The sequence below is a fragment of the Ranitomeya variabilis genome, chromosome 4, assembly GCF_051348905.1.
Source record: "Ranitomeya variabilis isolate aRanVar5 chromosome 4, aRanVar5.hap1, whole genome shotgun sequence".
In the NCBI taxonomy this organism is placed as follows: Eukaryota; Metazoa; Chordata; class Amphibia; order Anura; family Dendrobatidae; genus Ranitomeya; species Ranitomeya variabilis.
The window spans coordinates 384,431,708-384,457,251 of NC_135235.1; the positions used below are offsets into that span (position 1 = coordinate 384,431,708).

General features: G+C 44.7%; 1 protein-coding gene across 1 annotated transcript in view; it reads left to right on the forward strand.

Moving 5' to 3' along the window:
- Positions 1 to 25,006, forward strand: part of ACY3 (aminoacylase 3) — a 223,158-nt gene extending 198,152 nt beyond the window's left edge. Inside the window, exon 6 of the mRNA XM_077250833.1 lies at positions 23,632 to 25,006. Within this exon, the coding sequence (XP_077106948.1) occupies positions 23,632 to 23,838 (207 nt within the window). The 3' untranslated portion in view covers positions 23,839 to 25,006. The remainder of the gene's footprint in view (positions 1 to 23,631) is intronic.
- Positions 25,007 to 25,544: the final 538 nt, after the last annotated feature.

The following is a 25,544-nucleotide window of genomic DNA, read 5'->3' on the forward strand; positions in this document are numbered from 1 at the left end:
AGGGCAATCCCTGTACCAGAGGTTGTAAATAATAATCAATTACCCTACAGGTAATTTCACATAGGTTACCCACACCTGAAACGATGGGCCTCCCTGGCAGGTCCATTGGGTTTTTGTACACCTTGGGCAATAAATAAAAGGTAGACAATTTTGGTTGCAATTTAATAATTGCTTTCACCATTTTTTTTTAGGAACAATTCCATCCTCATAGGCAGTTTTTAAAATCCTAATTAATTCACCCTGAAATTCTGTTAGGGGGTTATATTGAATTTTCTTGTAACAATTAATGTTACCCAAAATCTTTTTCGCTTGCTTCTCATACATGGCGTTTGGCCATATGACTGTATTACCACCTTTATCGGCCTGTTTTATGACCACATTCTTTAGTGTCTGCAATTCTTTTAATGCCCTATTTTCTTCCACAGATAAATTAGACACCCAGCCAGGAACCAAAGGTAGATTTTCCACCTCCTCAGTGACCATTTTAACAACAATTTCCACGGCTGAACAGGTATTCAGACTGGGAAATGTGTTGTGTTTACCCAATAAATGGGTTGGAAACTTACCCTCCTCACTCATCTCATGTCATTTTCCTCCATAAGTTCTTCCAAACTTTTCAAAGCTTCTTTCTCTATCTCAGTAGGAAACATCTGATCCAAATCACTTCTATAGTGCCATTTTTGCAAAATTATCTTACGTGCAAATAAATGTAGATCTTTCACTACTTGGAATTTGTCTAGATGTGCAGAAGGGGAGAAAGTCAGACCCGGTTCCAAAATTTTAATTTGGGCATCACTCAAAACATGGTCAGACAGATTGATTACCTTAGATTTATCGTTGTTACGCCTATTGGTTCTTTGTTGTGAAATTGGATTTTGGGCTCCCCCGGTGGCCACTGGTGGAATTGAACTTGTGTGCATCATCCCCTCTGTTCACCTGTTCCCATCAGGATGTGGGAGTCACTATTTAACCTTGCTCCTCTGTCACTTCCATGCCGGTCAACATTGTAATCAGAAGCCTTTCTGTGCATGTTCCTGCTACCAGACAACTTCCAGCTAAGTCGGACTTTTGTCCTTGTTTGTTTTTTGCATTTTGTTCCAGTTCACAGCTGCAGTTTCGTTTCTGTGTCTGGAAAGCTCTTGTGATCTGAAATTGCCACTCTGATGTTATGAGTTAATACTAGAGTCTTAAAGTAATTTCAGGATGGTGTATTGATAGGGTTTTCAGCTGACCATGAAAGTACCCTTTCTGTCTTCCTGCTATCTAGTAAGCGGACCCCGATTTTGCTAAACCTATTTTCATACTACGTTTGTCATTTTCATCTTAAATCACCGCCAATATATGTGGGGGCCTCTGTCTGCCTTTCGGGGAAATTTCTCTAGAGGTGAGCCAGGACTATATTTTCCTCTGCCAGGATTAGTTAGTCCTCCGGCCGGCGCTGGGCGTCTAGGGATAAAACGCAGGCTACGCTACCCGGCTACTGTTAGTTGTGCGGCAGGTTTAGTTCATGGTCAGTTTAAGTTTCCATCCTTCCAAGAGCTAGTTCCTATGTATGCTGGGCTATGTTCTCTTGCCATTGAGAACCATAACAGTTCTTCTCTGGTTAAAAATATCAGGGAACCTCTTATTATTCTCACGATTATGAGTTCTTGTTTGCATGCGGTAGTCACTGGTACTTTCTGCCTCGCTGCATGAGGTACTGCTCTCTGCATAGGAGGGCTCATCACATCCTGAACCACTGGGTTTATTCACAGCATTAATAGATTTCTTCTTTGGAAGCTGCCACCTGAAGATTTTATCAGTCTCAAAGTCTGCTGAATCCCTCATGAATTTCTTAAGTTTTAATTCACTAATTTCATTCTCCCACTTATCAATGTCTTTCTCCAGCAAACTAATAAAACTTTCCATTTTATCCGCAGCTAGTTGTTTTTTCAAAACCCTATGCAGTTCATTATTATTATTATTATTTATTGTTATAGCGCCATTTATTACATGGCGCTTTACATGGGAGGAGAGGGTATACATAATAAAAACAAGTACAATAATCTTAAACAATACAAGTCATAACTGGTACAGGAGGAGAGAGGACCCTGCCCGCGAAGGCTCACAATCTACAAGGGATGGGTGAGAATACAGTAGGTGAGGATAGAGCTGGTCATGCAGTGGTTTGGTTGATCAGTGGTTACTGCAGGTTGTAGGCTTGTCAGAAGAGGTGGGTCTTCAGGCTCTTTTTGAAGGTTTCGATGGTAGGAGAGAGTCTGATGTGTTGTGGTAGAGGGTTCCAGAGTAGGGGTGATACGCGAGAGAAATCTTGTATACGATTGTGGGAAGAGGAGATAAGAGGGGAGTAGAGAATGAGATCTTGTGAGGATCGGCGGTTGCGTGTAGGTAAGTACCGGGAGACGAGGTCACAAATGTATGGAGGAGACAGGTTGTGGATGGCTTTGTACGTCATGGTTAGGGTTTTGTAGTGGAGTCTCTGGGCAATGGGGAGCCAGTGAAGGGATTGACAGAGGGGAGAGGCCGGGGAATAGCGGGGGGACAGGTGGATTAGTCGGGCAGCAGAGTTTAGAATAGATTGGAGGGGTGCGAGAGTGTTAGAGGGGAGGCCACAGAGCAAGAGGTTGCAGTAGTCAAGGCGAGAGATGATGAGGGCATGGAGTAGGGTTTTTGCAGATTCTTGGTTGAGGAATGTACGGATTCGTGAAATATTTTTGAGTTGAAGTCGGCAGGAAGTGGAAAGGGCTTGGATATGAAGTTAATTGATCTCCTCCTCCAATGCATTCATTCTTGCTGTATTCTTATCAATAATGATTCTTATAAATTCAAGAGAACATGCAAGAGCAGCCTTTTTCCATTTCAAAATCAATTCAGAGTCCTTCAATTCAAATGAGGGATAAACTTGGACTCTAAGGCCCCTGGGAACAATATTCTGTGTTAAATAATTCTCTAATGTTGCCTTATTCCACCATAGTTTTGTTTTTTTATGAACTGCATTTTTATATTGTAAAGATAATTCTTTATTCTCCACAGTAAAATTCTGTAATCCTGGTGAAATCCCTTGTTTAAATAAATCTGAAGCTTTGGACCGCCAAGTGGTTTCCCTGGCCTTAAGGTCCATCCTAATTAAATTATTAAATTGCAACCAAAATTTTCTACCTTTTATTTATTGCCCAAGGTGCACAAAAACCCAATGGACCCGCCAGGGAGGCCCATCGTTTCAGGTGTGGGTAACCTATGTGAAATTACCTGTAGGGTAATTGATTATTATTTACAACCTCTGGTACAGGGATTGCCCTCATATATTTAGGATACCACCATGATGCTCCAAAGGTTGGATTCCCTACACTTAGAAGAAAATGCAGTTTTAGTCATGGCGGATGTGGAAGCCTTGTATTCTTCCTTTAGGCATAGTGATGGTTTAAATGCAGTGTCACATTATCTTTATGAAAGTAATCTTGACCCACCTCTTATTGAGTTGATTTTGACTTTGCTAAAATTTGTATTGGAACACAATGTGTTTGCATTCAATAAAGAGATTTACCTACAACAACAGGGTACTGCGATGGGGGCCACTTGTGCCCCCTCGTAAGCCAATTTGTTTATGGGTTATTGGGAAAGGAAGATCTTTCAGGAAGACGAGATTTTGGGAATTAGTGCAATACATGGATGGATTCGATATATCGATGACATCCTTTTTGTATGGGAAGGCCACATTCTAGATCTACTGGCGTTAATGGGGGAACTAAATCGGAACAATCTTAATATAAAATTAACCTTTAATTTTGGGAGGAAAGTGGAGTTTTTAGATCTAAATATCGAGGCACTTTCGGATGGTAAGCTTATTACTGATGTATTCAGGAAGCAGACAGCAACTAACACATTGCTGCATGTCTCCTCTGCTCACCACAAATCAACTATAAAAGGTATCCCCATTGGGCAGTTTCTGAGGGCCAAACGAATTTGCACCTTGTACAAGGATTATCAGAACCAGGCATCGGATTTGGCCCACAGATTTCTAGATAGGGGTTATAGTAAAAGGCAGATCAAGAATGGGCTTAGGTCAGCTGAGAGATCCAGCAGAAATGAACTCCTTTATGGTGATAGGAGAAAACAGAAGGTACCTACTGCCAATCATGTCCGGTTTATTACAGGTTTTAATAAACAGTGGCCGGAATTGGTAGGAATTATGCAGAAGCATTGGGGGTGTTGCAATCTGACCCAATTCTTAAGAAATTATTGCCTGATAAGCCTTGGATGACATCAAGACGTTCAAGGAATTTGAAAGATTTGTTGGTGCACAGTCACTATTCTGCCACTTCATGGAAACAACCCAATACAGAATTATATGGGTTCTTTCCATGTAACTCTTGTAAAGCCTGTCAAAATCATTTTAAGAGTAAAACGTTTGACAACTATGACGGATCCAGGGCATATGATATACGTAAAAGGCTCACATGTGTTTCCAAAGGGGTTGTTTACCATGCTCGATGCCCCTGCAATAAAGTGTACATAGGGATGACCACAAGGGAGTTGAGAATTAGGACTAGGGAGCACATAAGGGACATTGAGAAGGCCTTAACCATAGAAGATGTAAGTGGGCTAAAGACCTTGCCAAGACATTTCAAATTATATCATAACTGTGACCCCAGGAAACTTAAAATTCAAGCCATAGATCAAGCAGATCTGGGTTTTAGGGGGGGCAATCTTGGCAGGAGTTTGGCGCAAAAAGAGAGTAGGTGAATTTACTTACTCAGGACCATGGTTCCGCAAGGCCTTAATGACACCATGGGCTTTTCTGCATTTTTATAAGTATTTAATAGTCTCCTTGTAGTAATATTTCTTATCCTTATTTTAATTATGTGTGTTGGTTTCTGTGTTTTTAATATTCTCTTTTTGTTTTATTTAATCAGAGTTGAATCATCAAACTATCCCGCTCCTTATTGTTCTCGTATGGATATGAATAGGTCCAGTTATACAGATATATTCGTCATGGACCAATCTATTAATGTTTTTATCTGTTACATGTATAGTAGATGTGATTTGTGGGGGTGGGGGGGTTTTATGTCATCCAATATGTTTTTCTGCTGCTTATGTAACATTCATTGTGCAGGGTGGTTCGGGGAATTACGGTATATACTCGAGTATAAGCCGACCCAAGTGTAAGCCGACCCCCCTAATTTTGCCACAAAAAACTGGGAAACTTAATGACTCGAGTATAAGCCTAGGGTGGAAAATGCAGCAGCTACCGGTAAATTTCAAAAGTAAAAATAGATACCAATAAAAGTAAAATTAATTGAGACATCAGTAGGTTAAGTGTTTTTGAATATCCATATTGAATCAGGAGCCCCATATAATGCTCCATAAAGTTTGATGGGCCCCATTAGATGCTCCATATTAAATATGCCCCATATAACCCTGCATAAAGGGTAATAAGGGCCCCATAAGATGCTCCATACAGACACTTGCCCCATATAATGCTGCACAAACGTTATGGCCCCATAAGATCATCCATACAGTCACTTGCCCCATATAATGCTGCAGAAGCGTTATGGCCCCATAAGATGCTCCGTACAGTCACTTGCCCCATTATAATGCAGCACAATCGTTATGGCCCCATAAGATGCTCCGTACAGACACTGCCCCTTATAATGCTGCACAAGCGTTATGGCCCCATAAGATCATCCATACAGTCACTTGCCCCATTATACTGCTGCACAAGCGTTATGGTCCCTATAAGATGCTCCATACAGACACTGCTCCTTATAATGCTGCACAAGCGTTATGGCCCCATAAGATGCTCCGTACAGTCACTGGCCCTTATAGTGCTGCACAATCGTTATGGCCCCATACAGATGCTCCGTACAGTCATTGCCCCATTTGCTTTTGCTGCGATAAAAAAAAATAAATCACATACTCACCTCTCTTCGCTCAGGACCCCTGGCACTTTCAATATTTACCTGCTGCTCATGCGGCTCCGTCTTCAGCACTGACGTTCAGCAGAGAGCGCGCACTGACTACGTCACCGCGCCCTCTGACCTGAGCATCACAGCCAGAGGACGCTGATGATGGAGCTGCAGCGGAACGAGGAGCGATAAATATCGCGCAGCGCTGTATACTCACCTACTGCTGGCGCTGTGCAGTCCCTGCTTCTTCCAGCGCTGCATCTTCTTCTTGTATTGAGCGGTCACAGTTACCGCTCATTACCAAAATGAATATGCGGCTCCACCTCTATGGGAGGTGGAGCCGCATATTCATTACTGTAATGAGCGGGACCATGTGACCGCTCAGTACAGGAAGAATATGCAGCGCTGGAAGAAGCAGGGACGTGCAGGGACCGCGCCAGCAGTAGGTGAGTATAATTAGATAGCCCCCCTCCCCTGCCGACCCCTGGGTTTTACTTGAGTATAAGCCGAGAGGGGGACTTTCAGCCCAAAAAAATGGGCTGAAAATCTCGGCTTATACTCGAGTATATACGGTATATGTAAATAGTGCATGTGGGCTTGGTTTATTATGTTTATTTTTGCATATATGGCATGGCACTTGATCTAGTTTTATTTATTATTTTTACTTATAATTAATTATTTTGTTGGGGTATTTATTTTTTGATTAATTATATGTATATTTATTTCTATATTATTTATTATGTATTAATGTTATTGTATTATGCACTTATTTATATGTATATATAATTTTATTTATTATACACTTTCACACTGTATATTTTATATATTGCTGTATATAATATTTATTTAGTGTCATTGTATGTTTATTAATTTTATATTATTATGGATTGTAAAATGCACTGATTGTTATATAATGATTTGTATATAATGTTATTTATTATGCATTGTGACACTTTATATTTTACATCTTGGTATTTGCATCATTAGATTAGGCATTATGCACATCTTTGCACATTATTAGCCTTAGTCTGTTTACATTTATACATAATTTAGCCCGCATTCATTATAAATCTTCCTTTGTTCCTTACAAAAAGCACATCGCACTTTGAATGGGCCTTGATTTTCCTTCACACAGCCCTATCTTGCATTTCTCGGCGCCCGGTTGGCACATGCGCAGGTCAAGTACTTCCTCATGACTTCCTGCCTCGCTCACCATGGTTACGCAGAGCGTCCCACGCTTGCATTCCAGATGCGATGAGCAGGAAGTCTTTTCTTTACAAGGTAGGAAGTCCAGGGACTGGCGCATGCGCAGTACATCACCGGTGATGCGGACATTGCAAACAGCTGTGTTTGAAGGTATATATAGATCGCAGCGCTACCGACAACACACATGCCCTCTGTTGAGGAAGCTATTATGGCAAAACGGCGTTGTCGGGGTACTTGAGGTCGTACACACCAGGTTAAAGACTTTATGTAAGTAATATGTTGGTAATATATAGACAGGCGCTAGCTTGTATATGCACCTATTTTTGCACTAGGCACTGCCACTTTACAACTAGGATTCTGACATAGAGCAGTTTCCATTAAGAGTTGTTGGTATGATACATGAAGTGAGTTAGGTGTGGTGACTTTGATCATTATTATATACTAGATTGTGGCCCGATTCTAACGCATCGGGTATTCTAGAATATGCATGTCCCCGTAGTATGTGATTCGCGGCAGACTGTGCCCGTCGCTGATTGGTCGAGGCAACCTTTATGACATCATCGTCGCCATGGCAACCATTATGACATCATCGTCGCCATGCTGTGCCCATCTCTGATTGGTCGAGGCCGCCCGACAAACCGTCGACCACTCCATATAAGGTATGGTCTACAAACCGCCGACCACTCCATATAAGGTATGGTCTACAAACCGCCGACCACTCCATATAAGGTATGGTCTACAAACCGCCGACCACTCCATATAAGGTATGGTCTACAAACCGCCGACCACTCCATATAAGGTATCCTGTTTGTAGACCATACCTTATATGGAGTGATTTCCAGGACAGACAGACAGACAGACAGACAGACAGACAGAAAGACAGACAGACAGACAGACAGACAGACGGAAAAACCCTTAGACAATTATATATATAGATGGATCGCCCCCACGTAAGGGCAATGGGGTACTCGGTACCGGTCCTTCGGTCCGGGGGATGTCACGGTGGCCTGACCCGGTCCATGGCCCTTTGAGGGGTGTCCAATTAAAGGTGTAGTTTGTATAAGGTTCGTGACGCCACCTGTGGTATTCGGTCAGGGTGACCGACGCTGCTTAGGGGTCCGCTGGGGTGATGTTATGGCAGCTAGATGGTATACCTTCCCACAGGTGAAGTGTAACCCCAGGGCTTCCCAGAAGTGTAGATGGTGATGGTGGAAGTTGCAAGGCGCAGGCAATAACGAGGACACAAGGTTGCAGTCTCTTTAACTTTTACTGGAAGCTTCAGCATCCACAGTCCAGGGTACAGACCACAGGGTAGGCAGAGTCCGGCCGGTCCGAAGGCAAATCCAGTGTCCCCTTATCCAGGTGGAAATCAGTAGCCTTCCTACTAGCGCCTGTGTGTTGTAGTCCCTCCCTGCTGAGCAACTCGGTAAGGTCCTCACAACTTTCGTAGATGTTCTAGATGTCTTTCTCTCTCTGTCCCCCAGATGGTGTGGATAGGACAAACCCGTATGACTGATGGCCTGAGGCTTGTTTATAGGGACCCTAGAGACACCCCGACCCCCACAATTTGCCACTGTGTCTTCTTAGGTATTTAGGTCAGGCAGCCAACTTGGAATTGACTGTCCTGCCGGTCTCTGAAGTAATGCGTAGAGTCAATTACTCCCTCGGTGTTCCGGCCACCGGCTACGCGCCTCAGAAGGAGGCAGCCTATTTCAGGGCAGAACTCCTCCCGGTGTTTTTTCCTTGTGCTGTGACTTCGTTTCTCACTCTCTACAATACACTTCTCTTTGTGTCCTTTCTTAGGATGCTGCCGCACGTGGGGCAGGCGCAGCTCCGTGCCTTTCTATCTCGCTAGGCCTCTGTCAGGATCCCACCCCTGACAGGGACCCTCTGTCTGCAGCTCAGATGTTCCTCCTTTCCCCCTGTCTGCCTGACAGGTACTCACTGGGTCAAACCCAGGCAGCGTCTGACTAACTTTCTATCCAAACCACCAGTTTTACCCTTCTGTGAGGAGTGCCCTACTAGATAGGAGCGTAGCTCCCCCTGGTGGATTGGAGTGTGAAGTGTGGTGTTTGGTTTGTGATACCGGGGAAGATGAACTCCTTTATTACCTTTAGACGTAATATCACTCCCCCTGGTGGAAGAATGACATTACCGCAGCAACCAGGACTTTGGGGCGCTGCATATATGCTTGTTTACATTTAATTCCTGGTTATTGTACTACCCTCAAGTGTTTTTGTGATATTCCCTTGGTAATTTTAATACTTGTATGTGAAATAAATTATTATATTTTAATGATATGTTAATTTTGGTTGTTGCCTCTATTTTTTTCCATTATCTTTATGGGGAATTTGTTTAGTTATACTTGGTTGGAGGTGTGGCCTTCTATTTTGGATTTTTGATATGTACATATAAAGAACATGCCTACAACTGTGAACATTTGGTTTTGTTTTATTGTGAAGCAAACGACAAATAGGACAAAATATCTGAAAACTTTGATGTGCATAACTATTCACCCCCCTAAAGTCAGTACTTTGTAGAGCCTCCTTTTGCTGCAATTACAGCTGCAAGTCCCTTTGGATAAGTCTCTGAGCTTTCCACATGTTGCCACTGGGATTTTTTCCAATTCCTCAAGGCAAGACTGCTCTAGCTCCTTCAAGTTAGATGGTTTCCTCTGGTGAACAGCAATATTCAAGCCTGACCACAGATTCTCAATTGAATTAAGGTCTGTTCTTTGATTAAGTAATTCCACAATATTTACATGCTTCTTCTTAAACCACTTGAGTCTTACTTTAGCAGTATGCTTTGGGTCAATGTCTTGTTGAAAGGTGAACCTCCGTCCCAGTCTGAAACTATTGACAGACAGACTAAAATAGGTTATGCTCAAGAATATCCCTATATTTCGCCCATCTATGTTCTGGACTCAGACCATTTTCCCTTTCTCTGCTGGCGAATAACATCCCTACAGCATGATCTGCCACAGGCAAGGAGGATTCTCTTTACCAGGTAAGCATCTACATTCAACGCATTCTGACTCCAGGCCAGAAGGGGGAGCTCTGAACCTGGATTCAGGGGAGCTTCCCCAACTTGATGTATTCTGGTCTGGAGGAAGAGGTAGTTAGTTAGTCTCCTGGAGGGAGAGATAGCAGAAGGAGTTCTGGAACAGACAGTGCGGCCGAGCAGCCACGTGGGAGCTGCAGCCCCTGGAAAAGGAAGAGATAACGTGAAGGTTGTATTGTAGTGGAGCTTGAGAGGAAAGGAGCACAGTGGAAGAGGAAAGGGCTCAGAGGGGAACGGCGACCGGACTCCCACAGAGCCAGAGCGCAGAAACCGGGCATCAGGAGCCCGAGGTCGTGTTGTTCTCTAGGACACACGGCAGATCAGGAGGGCATAGCACTGTATGTTAATTGCCCACACCAAGTCTGAGGTGAAGCAGTAACCTGAAGAGCCCGGGCCATGATAGAGACCCTATAAAACGGCTCACACTGCCCACCGTGCAGACATCTGTCTCAGGACAGGAGAGAGGGGACTTTGCCAGCAAGCTACAAGCAGCAGGGACTTCACCAACTAGCGCAAATAGGAAAGGCTTATGGACCTCACCTGGGAGAGGGATCCTCTATTGCCTCCAAGCCGGCCGGACCACAGCTACTCCTGCACTTGGTATCCTGGACTGAGGCTGACTGCTACTATCAGTAAACCAGGTAAACCTGTGTCCTGGTTCTTTACTATACCATCCACCACACCATCTGTGCCATATACCTTGGGAGCCCTGGGAACCCCGCTTCACCTGTGGGAAGCGTCACCATCTTGCTGCAACAACATCACCCCAGAGGACCCCTGTAAGCAGCGTCGGGCCCTTTGACCGAGAGCCACAGGTGGCATCACGAATAAACTTTATTCCCAAATTCCCTTTAAAGACTTTTCCCCTTTTATTGAGTGCCCAGTGCCACGGACCGGGTCACAGCCACCGTGACAACCCCCTTTAAGAGCGACCGGACATGGTACCGAGTATCCCAATTGCCCTGGTGGGCGACTCATATTGTTCAAGACTTTTTTAGAATCCCGCTCCTTTTGTCTTAGAATCCATTTAAAGGGGCTGTCCCCTTTCAGAAATCTTCCTTTCATAGACTCTAGTAGCTATAAAAAAACAAACAGTGTATAACTTAACCTCCCCATGTACAGCACCAATTATCGGCCACTGCCCTGGCCTCTGTTGTTTGTCTGCAGCACTAACATCATGTTGACAGCGCTGCAGCCAATCATTGAGCTCCATAGCTCCTGCCATCTACACTAACAGAGCAATGCAGATAAAAAAAGCTGGTTGCAACACTGTCTATGTCACATTAACAATGCAAACAAACAACATAAAACGAGGCAGCGACGGAGAGCACCAGACATGCACGGGGAGGGTGAACAATATATATCTTTTTGTTATAGGGACCGCAGCCTATGAAGGTAAGTTTTCTGAAAGGAGACAACTACTTTAACCTAAGACAAATTCCTACTACAACCCCTGGCAAAAATTATGTAATCACTGGCCTTGGAGGATGTTCATTCAGTAGATCACAGACATGGCACAAAACTAAAGTCATTTCAAATAGCAACTTTGTGGCTTTAATAAACACTATTAGAAATCAAGAACAAAAAATGTGGTAGTCAGTAATGGTTACTTTTTTTAACCAAGCATAGGATAAAAATTATGGAGTCACTCAATTCTGAGGGAAAAAATTATGGAATCATGAAAAACAAGCAAAAAAACACTTCAACACATCACTAGTACAGTATTTTGTTGCACCACCTCTGGCTTTTATAACAGCTTGCAGTCTCTGAGGCATGGACTTAATGAGTGTCAAACAGTACTCTTCATCAATCTGGCTCCAACTTTCTCTGATTGTCGTTGCCAGATCAGCTTTGCAGGTTCGAGCCTTGTCATGGACCATTTTCTTCAACTTCCACCAAAGATTTTCAATTGGATTGAGATCCGGACTATTTGCAGGCCATGATATTGACCTTATGTGTCTTTTTCAAGGAATGTTTTCACAGTTTTTTCTCTATGGCAGGATGCATTATCAATTTATCATCTTGAAAAATGATTTCATCATCCCCAAACATCCTTTCAATTGATGGGATAAGAAAAGTGTCCAAAATATCAACATAAACTTGTGCATTTATTGAAGATGTAATGACAGCCATCTCCCCAGTGACTTTATCTGACATGCAGCCCCATACCATCAATGACTGTGGAAATTTGCATGTTCTCTTCAAGCAGTCTACTATATAATTGTCTAAGGGTCACTTCCGTCTTTCTGTCCTTCTGACCGACTGTCTGTCTGTCTGTAATGGAAATCCCAAATCGCTGATTGGTCGCGGCAAAACAGCCACGACCCATCAGCGACGGACACAGTCCGGCGGCAAAATGGCCGCTCCTTCCTCCCCGCAGTCAGAGCCTGCTCCATACTCCCCGCAGTCAGCACTCACACAGGGCTAATGGCAGCGTTAGTGGCAGTGTTATACCGCGGTGTAACGCAGTCTGTTAACGCTGCTATTAACCCTGTGTGACCAACTTTTTACTATTGATGCTGCCTATGCAGCATCAATAGTAAAAAGATCTAATGTTAAAAATAATAAAAAATAGTTATATACTCACCATCTGTCGGCCCCCTGATCAGGAACAGGCCTTTCCCGCTCCTCACGATGCTCCGGTGACCGCTCCATGAATTGCGGTCTCGCGAGATGATGACGTAGCGGACTCGCGAGACCGCTACGTCATCATCTTGCGAGACTGCAATGCACTCTTGGGACCGGAGCGCGCGAGGAGCATCGGTAAACGCTTCGCCTGCATCCGGGGGCCAACGGAAGGTGAGTAAATAACTATTTTTATTTTAATTCTTTATTTTAACAGGGATACGATGCCCACATTGCTATATACTACGTGGGCTGTGCAATATACTGCGTAGGCTGTGCAATATACTACGTGGGCTCTGAATATACTACATGGGCTGTGCAATGTACTACGTGGGCTGTGCAATATACTACGTGGGCTGTGCAATATACTACGTGGGCTGTGCAATATACTATGTGGGCTGTGCAATGTACTACGTGGGCTGTGCAATATACTACATGGGCTGTGCAATATACTACGTGGGCTGTGCAATGTACTACGTGGGCTGTGCAATGTACTACGTGGGCTGTGCAATATACTACGTGGGCTGTGCAATGTACTATGTGGGCTGTGCAATGTACTATGTGGGCTGTGCAATGTACTACGTGGGCTGTGCAATGTACTACGTGAGCTGTGCAATGTACTACATGGGCTGTGCAATGTACTACGTGGGCTGTGCAATGTACTACGTGGGCTGTGCTATATACTACGTGGCTGTGCAATATACTACGTGGCTGTGCTATATACTACATGGGCTGTGTTATACACTACGTGGGCTGTTATATACTATGTGGCCTGAGTTATACACAATGTGGGCTGTGTTATACACTGTGGGCTGTGTTATATACTACGTGGGCTGTGTTATATACTGCGTGCATGGGCTGTTATATACTATGTGAGCTGTGTGATATGCTACGTGGGCTGTTATAAACTAAGTGGCTGCGTTATATGCTATGTGGGCTGTTATACACTCCATGGGCTGTGCTATATACTACGTGGCTGTGCTATATACTCCGTGGGCTGTGTTATATACAACATGGCTGTGCTATATACTCCGTGGGCTGTGCTATATACTATGTGGCTGTGCTATATACTACGTGACTGTGCAATATACTACATGGCTGTGCTATATACTACGTGGCTGTGCTATGTACTACGTGGCTGTGCTATTTACTACATGGGCTGTTATATACTACGTGGCTGTGCTATATACTACGTGGCCGGCCACGAACAATCAGCGACAGGCGCAGTCCGGCCGCGAATTGGCGCGGGATTTGAACCACGCTTCGCTAATTGGTCGCGGCCGGCTGAATCCTGTGTATAAATTGCATTATTCTAAAATCTTCATAAATAAACTACATACATATTCTAGAATACCTGATGCGTTAGAATCAGGCTACCATCTAGTCATCTTTATAAATCTCATTGGAACGGCACCAAACAAAAGTTTGAGCATCATCACCTTGCCCAATGCAGATTTGCGATTCACCACTAAATATGACTTTCATCCAGTCATCCACAGTCCACTATTGCTTTTCCTTAGCCCATTGTAACCTTGCTTTTTTCTGTTTAGGTGTTAATGATGGCTTTCGTTTAGCTTTTCTGTATGTACAGTGCCTTGCGAAAGTATTCGACTCCGTGGAACTTTTCAACCTTTTCCCACATATCATGCTTCAAACATAATTAAAGATACCAAATGTAAATTTTTAGTGAAGAATCAACAACAAGTGCAACAGAATTGTGAAGTTGAATGAAATTTATTGCTTATTTTAAATTTTTGTGGAAATTCCAAAACTGAAAAGTGGGACGTGCAATATTATTTGGCCCCTTTAACTTAATACTTTGTTGCGCCACCTTTTGCTGCGATTACAGCTGCAAGTTGCTTTGGGGTATGTCTCTATCAGTTCTGTACATCGAGAGACTGAAATTCTTGGCCATTATTCCTTGGCAAACAGCTCGAGCACAGTGAGGTTTGATGGAGATTGTTTGTGAACAGCAGTTTTCAGCTCTTTCCACAGATTCTCGATTGGATTGAGGTCTGGACTTTGACTAGGCCATTCTAACACCTGGATGCATTTATTTGTGAACCATTCCATTGTAGATTTTGCTTTATGTTTGGAATCATTGTCTTGTTGGAAGACAAATCTCCGTCCCAGTCTCAGGTCTTTTGCAGACTCCAACAGGTTTTCTTCAAGAATGGTCCTATATTTGGCTCCATCCATCTTCCCATCAAATTTTACCATCTTCCCTGTCCCTGCTGAAGAAAAGCAGGCCCAAACCATGATGCTGCCACCACCATGTTTGATAGTGGGGATGGTGTGTTCAGGGTGATGAGCTGTGTTGCCTTTACGCTAAACATATCATTTGGCATTGTTGCCAAAAAGTTCGATTTTGGTTTCATCTGACCAGAGCACCTTCTTCCACATGTTTGGTGTGTCTCCCAGGTGGCTTGTTGCAAACTTTAAACAACACGTTTTATGGATATCTTTGAGAAATGGCTTTCTTCTTTCCACTCTTCCATAAAGGTCAGATTTGTGCAGTGTACGACTGATTGATGTCCTATGGATAGACTGTCCCACCTCAGCTGTAGATATCTGCAGTTCATCCAGAGTGATCATGGGCCTCTTGTCTGCATCTCTGATTAGTCTTCTCCTTGTTTGAGATGAAAGTTTAGAGGGACGGCCGGGGATTGGTAGATATGCAGTGGTATGATACTCCTTCCATTTCAATATGATCGCTTGCACAGTGCTCCTTGGGATGTTTAAAGTTTTGGAAATCATTTTGTATCCAAATACGGCTTTAAACTTCTCTGCAACAGTATCGCGGACCTGCCTGTTGTGTTCCTTGGTCTTCATGATGCTCTCTGTGCTTCAAACAGAACCCTGAGACTATCACAGAGCAGGTGCATTTATATGGAGACTTGATTACAAACGGGTGGATTATATTTATCATCATTAGGCATTTAGGACAACATTGGATCATTCAGAGATCCACAATGATTTTCTGGAGTGAGTTTGCTAGTGAGTTGCTAGAGTTTGGAGTGAGTAATATTGCACGCCCCACTTTTCAGCTTTTGAATTTCCACAAAAATTTAAAATAACCAATAAATTTCGTTCAACTTCACAATTGTGTTCCACTTTACACACAATTACATTTGGTATCTTTATGTTTGAAGCATGATATGTGGGAAAAGGTTGAAACGTTCCAGGAAGCCGAATACTTTCATAAGGCACTGTAAATCCCATTTCCCTTAGGCGGTTTCTTACAGTTCGGTCACAGACATTGACTCCAGTTTCCACCCATTCGTTCCTCATTTGTTTTGTTGTGCATTTCCTGTTTTGGAGACATATTGCTTTAAGTTTCCGGTCTTGATTCTTTCATGTCTTCCTTGGTCTACCAGTATGTTTGCCTTTAACAACCTTCACATGTTGTTTGTATTTGGTCCAGATTTTAGACACAGCTGACTGAGTGCAGTGCCCCAGGGTCCTGGTCATTTCAGTAATATTGTCCTCCTCTAGGGGGGAGTGATGTTACATTTGGAGGCAATGAAAGACAACTGAATCCAGGTATCACAAACATGCAACACATTTTGCACTCCAGGTCACCAGGGGGAGCTATGCTCCTATTTATTAGGGCACTCCACACACTTAGGTAAAACTGGTTGCCTGGATAGGAAGTTAGACAGTCGCTGGCTGAGCTTTGCTCAGGTAGTTGGTCCCTGACAGGGGTGGGATCCTGTCAGAGGCTGAGACAGAAGGACACAGAGCTGCGCCTGCCCTGAGTGCGGCAGCCTCCCAGAAAGAGACACGGAAAGAGAACTGTATTGTAGAGAGGGTGAAGAAGTCGTAGCAAAGGAGTGGATATCAGAGGAGTTCTGCCCTGCACAGGCTGCCTCCTTCTGAGGCACAAGATCCCGGTAGCCGGAACACTGAGGGAGCAACTGTCCTTTATGCCTTGCTCCAGAGACTGGCAGGACAGCTAATTTCACTTTACCTGCCCACCCTATACCCAGGAGGAAAGGTGGCACCCACGAGAGGCCGGGGCATGATAGAGTCCCTGTAAAAAGCCTCAAGCCACCGGTCATACGGGTTTGTCCTATCCTATCTGGGGGACAGAGAGAGAGAGAGACATTACATCTGTAACATCTTCAACAGTTGTGAGGACCTTATGAGAAGCTTAGCAGTAAGGTTCTACAACACACGGCGCTAGAGGAAGGCTACTGATTTCTACCAGGACAAGGGGACTCTGGATTTGCCTCCAAACCGGCCGGACTCTGCCTGCTCTGTGGTCTGTGCACTGGACTGTGGATGCTGAAACCTTCAGTAAAAAGGTAAAGAGATTGCAACCTTGTGTCCTCGTTCTTCACTGCGCTTCACACCATCCACCATCTACACACTGGGAAGCCCTGGGGACATACTTCACCTGTGGGAAGGTATACCATCTAGCTGCCATAACATCACCCCAGCGGACCCCTTAAAGCAGCGTCGGTCACCCTGACCGAATACCACAGGTGGCGTCACGAACATATCCCTTTAAAGACCTTTCCCTTTTACACGGACATCCCAAGGGCCACGGACCAGGTCAGCCACCGTGACATCCCCTTGAGAACCTAAGAAACCGGTACCGAGTACCCCACTGCCTTGGGGGCGCTCCATCTTCAACCAACATCTTTTGCAACATTTTGTGATGATTTACCTTCTTTTAAGAGTTTTATAATCCCCTCCTTTGTTTCAATTGACATCTCTCCTGTTGGAGCCATGATTCATGTCAGTCCACTTGGTGCAACGGCTCTCCAAGGTGTGATCACTCCTTTTTAGATACAGACTAACGATCAGATCTAATTTGATGCAGGTGTTAGTTTTGGGAATGAAAATTTACAGGGTGATTCCATAATTTTTTCCCTCATAATTGAGTGACTTCATAATTTTTACCCTATGCTTGGTTAAAAAAAAGTAACAATTACTGACTACCACATTTTTTGTTCTTGATTTCTTTTAGTGTTTCTTAAAGCCAGAAAGTTGCCATTTGAAATGACTTTTAGTTTTGTGCCATGTCTATGATCTGCTTTTTGTCTACAAAATTAAACAACTGAATGAACATCCTCCAAGGCCGGTGATTACATAATTTTTGCCAGGGGTTGTACATTTGTTAATTGCCTTTTGGAGATGTTATACACTCCTCAATATTGAAATAGCAATGGAATTCCAAAATCAAGAATTAAATGTTGTGGAATTATGGAAATCACAGGATAGATATACATATCAATGATATGCAAATAATAAAAAAATTGAAAGAAAATTTTCATTTTGTCTCTATTTATACAAAATTGATTATGAGCGCCACGTGCAGAAATCCAACACACTTTTTCTGTGGTCAGTGAGGTTAATAATGATTGTCTGAGAAATGTTCTGCCACACTAAATGCACACAAATTATCAAAATCTGCTGCTGGCAGTTTCCTTTGTAATAATCAACATCCTAGATGTGCTCCGTGGGAGACATGTCCAGACTGTGCTTAAAGGGGTTGTCCAAGAAATGTGTTAAATAAAATACTTTTAAATATTAAATATTTTTCTAAATACCTTTATTTAGCAAATTGTATGCAGAAAAACTGTCAGATGTTCATTCTCAGAAGAAGAAAGGTGTTTATGGAGCGCCCCCACACCGCCGCAGGGCCGAGGGGTACCCGGAGCCGGGCCTCTAGGTCTCAGTCCTGGGGTTGTCACGGTGGCTAGACCCGGTCCGTGGCCCTGTCTGTCAGTGGGGGACGTCCGGTGCAATAAGTGATGTTGTAGCGGTGCAGTTGTGGGGTGCAGGTCGCGGTAAATAACGAGGACACCAGGTTGCAGTCTCTTTACCTCTTTACTGAAGCTCTCTGGGTCCTCAGTCCGGAATACGGCTCACCAGGCTGCGCAAGTCCGGCCGGTCCAATGGCACTTCCAGAGCTCTCCTTGCAGGTGGAAATCGGTGCCTTCCTTCTAGCGCTATGTGTTGCAGTCCTTCCCTGCTGTGCTTACGGAAAGTACCCCACAACTGTTGTGTCTGTTTCTCGTGTTCCCTCACAACAACTTAATTCGCAATGATCTTCCTCGTCCCTCCAGATACTATGGTAGGAACGCACCCGTATGACGGGGAGGCTCGGAGATCTTCCGGGACTCTATCTGCGCCCCTCTCCTGTTGGTACCCCCCTTTGCCTTCCTGGGTGATGCGTGAGACAGTCCGCCTAAAGCTAACTGCCCTGCCGTAGGTCTGAGGTATGGCTTGAAACTCTTTACCTCCTCGGCGTTCCGGCCACCGGTAGTGCGCCTCAGTAAGGTGCTGCCTCTTTCAGCACAACCCTCACTGGTATCTCCTTTCGCTTGATTTCGTTTCTCACTCAGCACAATCTATCTCGCTTCTAGTCCTTTCTTGAGTCCCGCCGCTTCCAGGAGCCTGCGCGGACCCGTTACGTTCTTTCAATGCCAAGCCTCTGCCAGGATCCCACCCCTGGCAGAGACCCTACAGTCTCTCCCTTCACAACACCCCCTGCCACAGGGTGTTGCTCCGTTCAATCCCGTCAGAGTTCTCTCTAACTTCCTGCCTGACCCCCAGTTTACCCACTATGGTGGGGAGTGGCCTAATGAATAGCACCCTTAGCTCCCCCCGGAGGCCCAGCTGTGAAATGTATTGGTGACTGTGATACCTGCTCAGAGAACTCCTTCAGTGCCATCGAACGCACCATGGCCCCCCTTAGTGGCTGAGCCATGATACTGCAACGACCAGGACTCTGGGGCGCTGCACTCCCCCCTGGTTAAACACAGTACTCCGGGACTGGGAAGAAAAACAACAATACAGGTTAGCAAAAAGACATACAATTTTGTTGAGTGCAAATAACAGTAAGTATACTTAAGTAGGCTTCCCTTTATGGGAGGTGAGGACACTTTTAACGTTACAAACATAATCAACATTATAAATTACAGAGCATAAATAACTTCTGTTACCCAACCGGGTATTCTACTTAGTGCAATTTTTGGAACAATAACTTAACATTGCCTTTAAGAAACTCACACTCTTAGTCTATCAAAGGCCTTCCTATAATCACATTATAAGGCATTTCAACTTTACATTCTCCTTCTTGTGAACCTGCAGGACCGCCTGTCCCTACGGCACCAGACCTACTGCCTCTCCTTTCTTTTACAGGACCGCCCTGTTCAGCCAGGGCCTACTGCCTTTCGCTACTATACACAGTATAGACATAACATTCCTTTCATTTAAAGAACTCTGAGCCCGCTCTACTCGGCTCCTTTAAGGACTCACTCTCTAACCCCTACGGGTTCACTCTCTGTCCTTAGTAACAAAGTAACTTTTCAATGGGGACGCGGGGTTTACCTTCTATCCTCACCTTCATTATTACTTCTTTTACTTTCAACTATGCAGGCTTCTACATCTACCCCTACGGGCTCTCTGCATCTTTCCTTTCTACAAAACATTATTCAGATTTCACATTTCAACAACTTCAACACATATAACTCGGCATGTAAAACAGTTACATTTCTTTTCAAGGCATCATTATCACATTACTGTTCGGTAACAGTATCTCTTTCAAATTTACTTCGTCACATCCCCTTTAAGAGGGGACCAAGTCTTTCTGAGGTAGCTCGTCTTCTCAGCCTACCAGTCTTATGCAAAGTTCCAGCCCAGGATCTTCACAAAGTGTCTTTAACTAGGACTAGTAGGAAAGGTTTCTTCGCAAAGTGTCTTTAACTAAACCCAGTAGAGAAGGAATCTTCGCAAAGTGTCTTTTGGCTCAAACCAATAGGGCAAATATCTTCGCAAAGTGTCTTTGGCTAAAACCAGTAGGGAGCACCTTTAAGAAGGTGCAAATTATTTACAAGGGAAGTTCGAATCATGCACAGTCCATGATTTCTGCAGTTCTTTAAACTTGTGCAAACATTTTAGGAAAGGAAAACAAACAAAGAGGATCCCGGGTGAACAGAGGGATCCATTAACCCTGGGCGGGTTTAGCAGCAACTTAAAGGAATAAAAGACAAACAGTAACTATTTACATTTTCATAAAGTAATAAAATCTTACTGGGGTTCTACGGGAGGTGACCTTCTTCCCGGCTTCACCAGACTCACAGATCGGCCAGGTGAGCCAGGACGCCGTTCTGGTCCCAGTAAGGATAGAATCCCTCTCCGGGAGGTCCTTCTCGTCGGTAGGCGTACCCGCCTCTCCGAGGCGCGGTGAGGTCGAACTTCCCCTGGTTCCGCGGGATCAGGTCCCGCTGCCTTTCCTCCAGGACTATCCTCTTCTGGTGTCCCAGCAGCAGCCTGGAGGGCGACACATCGTTGGACCCCCCGGGCAAACCAGCCCGTCTCACTGGTGTTCTTTCTCCACCTCGTATAGGTGACGGCGTCCCCCGGCTCCAGATTGCAATCAGACCGCCTGCCAGAAGGTTCCACCTCTTCTCGGTCCACCCGGACCTGGATCGGCTCCCCGATCTCCTGTATGACCCCTCTCCCTTGCTGGGGATGGAAGGCCACCACAACACCCCAGTGTGAGGGCGAAATCTCGGGGACACTAACCAAGTCCACTTGTTCTGCAGGCTGGGGCCGGCTCCGCCACTCTGCCATAAGGTGCCGTAAGTGCTCCGCATCCGGCATGATCTTCAGACCCGGTGCAGGTAGGGCGCCTTCAGCCGGGTCCGGGTAAGGAGCAATGGGAGACAGCTTAATCTCGGTGGGTTGGCCCACCCGGGTGAGCACGCGGGCATCGGCCTTCAGTCGGCGGGTCAGCTGGCGGGCTTCGGCCGCAGCCACACGTTCCTCCGATAACGGCGTCGGAGGTCGGCCCATCTGTGACTCGGTAAGGGTCAGACCTCCCAGCAGCGGTGCCTCGGAGCCTATCTCTGACGCCGCGGCCTCAGACTGAGCCGACTCAGCTCCGCGTGGTGCTTCAGGTGCCGCCATCTTTTTCTCCTCTCCCGCGTCTTCTTCCCGCGGTCTCTTCCGTGGGCGGCCCCGTCCCCATGGTCTCCACCCTCCGACCAAGATCAGGAGGCGTACCTCAGCTGTTGACGGGCACGTCCTCAGGACACAGAAATACTTAGACTGGGCGGCCATTACTGTTCGCGCTCTCCAGCTCGTTTACGCCCACTCCACGCCCCTCTTCTCTTCCTGCACTTTCCTCAGCGCTGCAATGGCGGCTGATTTTGGCGGCAAATGGCACAGCACACAGTCTTGCAATAAAGTACAGTCCAAGCACAGTAAATCACAGTCTCTAGGCACACATGACCTGATTCTTCAGGCTTAAGTAGATCCTGTTCGTGACGCCAAGTTGGAGCGCCCCCACACCGCCGCAGGGCCGAGGGGTACCCAGAGCCGGGCCTCTAGGTCTCAGTCCTGGGGTTGTCACGGTGGCTAGACCCGGTCCGTGGCCCTGTCTGTCAGTGGGGGACGTCCGGTGCAATAAGTGATGTTGTAGCGGTGCAGTTGTGGGGTGCAGGTCGCGGTAAATAACGAGGACACCAGGTTGCAGTCTCTTTACCTCTTTACTGAAGCTCTCTGGGTCCTCAGTCCGGAATACGGCTCACCAGGCTGCGCAAGTCCGGCCGGTCCAATGGCACTTCCAGAGCTCTCCTTGCAGGTGGAAATCGGTGCCTTCCTTCTAGCGCTATGTGTTGCAGTCCTTCCCTGCTGTGCTTACGGAAAGTACCCCACAACTGTTGTGTCTGTTTCTCGTGTTCCCTCACAACAACTTAATTCGCAATGATCTTCCTCGTCCCTCCAGATACTATGGTAGGAACGCACCCGTATGACGGGGAGGCTCGGAGATCTTCCGGGACTCTATCTGCGCCCCTCTCCTGTTGGTACCCCCCTTTGCCTTCCTGGGTGATGCGTGAGACAGTCCGCCTAAAGCTAACTGCCCTGCCGTAGGTCTGAGGTATGGCTTGAAACTCTTTACCTCCTCGGCGTTCCGGCCACCGGTAGTGCGCCTCAGTAAGGTGCTGCCTCTTTCAGCACAACCCTCACTGGTATCTCCTTTCGCTTGATTTCGTTTCTCACTCAGCACAATCTATCTCGCTTCTAGTCCTTTCTTGAGTCCCGCCGCTTCCAGGAGCCTGCGCGGACCCGTTACGTTCTTTCAATGCCAAGCCTCTGCCAGGATCCCACCCCTGGCAGAGACCCTACAGTCTCTCCCTTCACAACACCCCCTGCCACAGGGTGTTGCTCCGTTCAATCCCGTCAGCGTTCTCTCTAACTTCCTGCCTGACCCCCAGTTTACCCACTATGGTGGGGAGTGGCCTAATGAATAGCACCCTTAGCTCCCCCCGGAGGCCCAGCTGTGAAATGTATTGGTGACTGTGATACCTGCTCAGAGAACTCCTTCAGTGCCATCGAACGCACCATGGCCCCCCTTAGTGGCTGAGCCATGATACTGCAACGACCAGGACTCTGGGGCGCTGCATTTATCTTCTACTGTACTCCTGCTCCACTGTCAGGTTGACTGAACAGAGGAGTGCGACTTCACGATGCCTGACAGGACGCTGTCCTGCTCTAATGTGTGTCTCAAGCAGCTTGTAGGTCTTTACGCAGCTTGTCCTGTCATATTGTGCATCCTCTGAAAGCTAGGACAGGTGCACTATCATTTATTGCAACTGCCATCTCTAAAATCCTGACAGCATGCACAAAATAAAGCAGACCTTTTTACTAAATAAATGTCTTTAGAAAAAGTTTTAATATTTAAATGTGTATTATTTATAACAATTCTTGGAGAAACCCTGTAAGATCATATGCTGTGCTTATTCTGCATTTTTATACTTATACAAAAGACTCAGCTCTCTGACTTTTAAACTGCAAATACTCTTTTTTTCTTTAGGATCAAGATTTCTCTCTTCTGCTCCCTGGTGATCCTGCATTTCTGAGTTTGGATAACAAGATTATGCCTTATACTGGAGAACGACCAGTTTACCCTGTGTTTATTAATGAGGCTGCTTATTACGAGAAGAATATTGCTTTTATAGTGGTTGACAAGCTCCAAGTATCTGTTCCCGCCCTTTCTTCCAAAAGAGGGAACAAAGCTTAAAAAAACAACTTGGATGTATCTTCAAAAGCCTGTCTGAACACAGATTATCAATCCAAAGAATACAGTACAACAATCAGTATATTCAAAAATAACACCCCAAACTATCTAGATGATATCACAAAGTTCAGACATATAAAATGCACCTTAACTAATATTCCAAAATGATACTCAGGGCTTGATATAAAGGTATTTACAGCACAATGATAATGCATAGTAACAAATAGTCATGGTGTTTATGAGCCAAAGTAGGAATCGTAAACTAAAAATGGCATCATACAAAAGCAGTGATAAAGAAAGTTAAAGCATATATTCCAATTCCTAAAATAACATTACATTAATGAATACCAGTCTTAAGGGGCATTTACACTGTCAGATAATCATGTAGGAGCGTTGCTAAAAACACCCGTTTCACAATTATTTTGGCACGTAATCAAACTGCCCATCACCCGATGAGCGAGCAAAACGCTGTATTATTGATCACTCAGGGCGCATCGTTTACTTTGGTCTACCTGTGTTAGCAGGCATTTAAAATCCCACAAATTGGTAAAATTTTAGTGATCAGTGGTCATATCGCATTGGCAGTCGGTCCATTTTATCCCTTATTGTGGCATATTGGTCAAAGGCCCAGTAGAGATGATTAAAACCTGAGATCCTATCTCTAATGAACTTCGCTCACTGCTCCAACATAGATCAATAGTGTCAAATGGTTACTCCTCACATGATGCTTACCTTTTTTCCTGCCCTGTCAGTATAATGATTGAGGCTGGAAACTTCTTGAATGCTGGACAGTGTTTCCGCCACTCAGCCAGTTTGACAGACAGGGCTGTCTGATCTATTATCGAAAAATATATGAAAAACATCCTAAATTGTTGTTTTTGTTCATCCCACATCCCAAAAATGATATAAAAAGTGATCAAAAAGTTGTTTGTACCCCAAAGAAATATGAATACACAGTAATCTTCAATTTGCAACAAACAAGATCTACAATATATTGTAAAAATAAATACGGTAAGCTATGTCTCTGAAAAAATGACGGCACAAAATATAATTTTTTAAGTGAGTTTTTTGTGCAAAAGTAATAAAGCATAAAAAAACTATATAAATGAGAAATCTTTATAATTGTATCAACCCACAGAATAAAGTTAACAATTGTTTGGTGAACGCAATTAAAAATAAAAAAAAACATTCAAGATTTATTGGGTTTTTTTGTTTTTCCTCCTTCCAAAAATAGAATAAAGTTCATTGAAAGATCGTATGTAACCCAAAGTGAAAACGACAGTTCTGGATTTTATAATACAGTGATCAGGGAAAGATTTCTATTCAAAAGTAGTAAAAAATATATTAATTTGGTATCATTGTATCGACCTGCAGAATAAGGACAACATGTTTATGTATACCGACCTGCGAATGAGCTTAACCTCTTAACAACCAGGGGTATTTTTGGTTTTGCATTTTCATTTTTTCCTTCTTTTCTTCCCAGAGCCATAACTTTTTAGCTTTTGGTCAAAATGGCCATAAGAGGGCTTATTTTTTGCGGGGCGAGTTGTACTTTTGAATTGGTTTTACCATGCCGTGTAAGGCTACTTTCACACATCAGGTTTTTTGCATCAGGCACAATCCGGCGAATGTTGGAAAAACTGGATCCGGCGCAGATTCTGAAAAACTGATGCAACCGATCTGTTTTTTTGACGGATCCGGCTAGCATA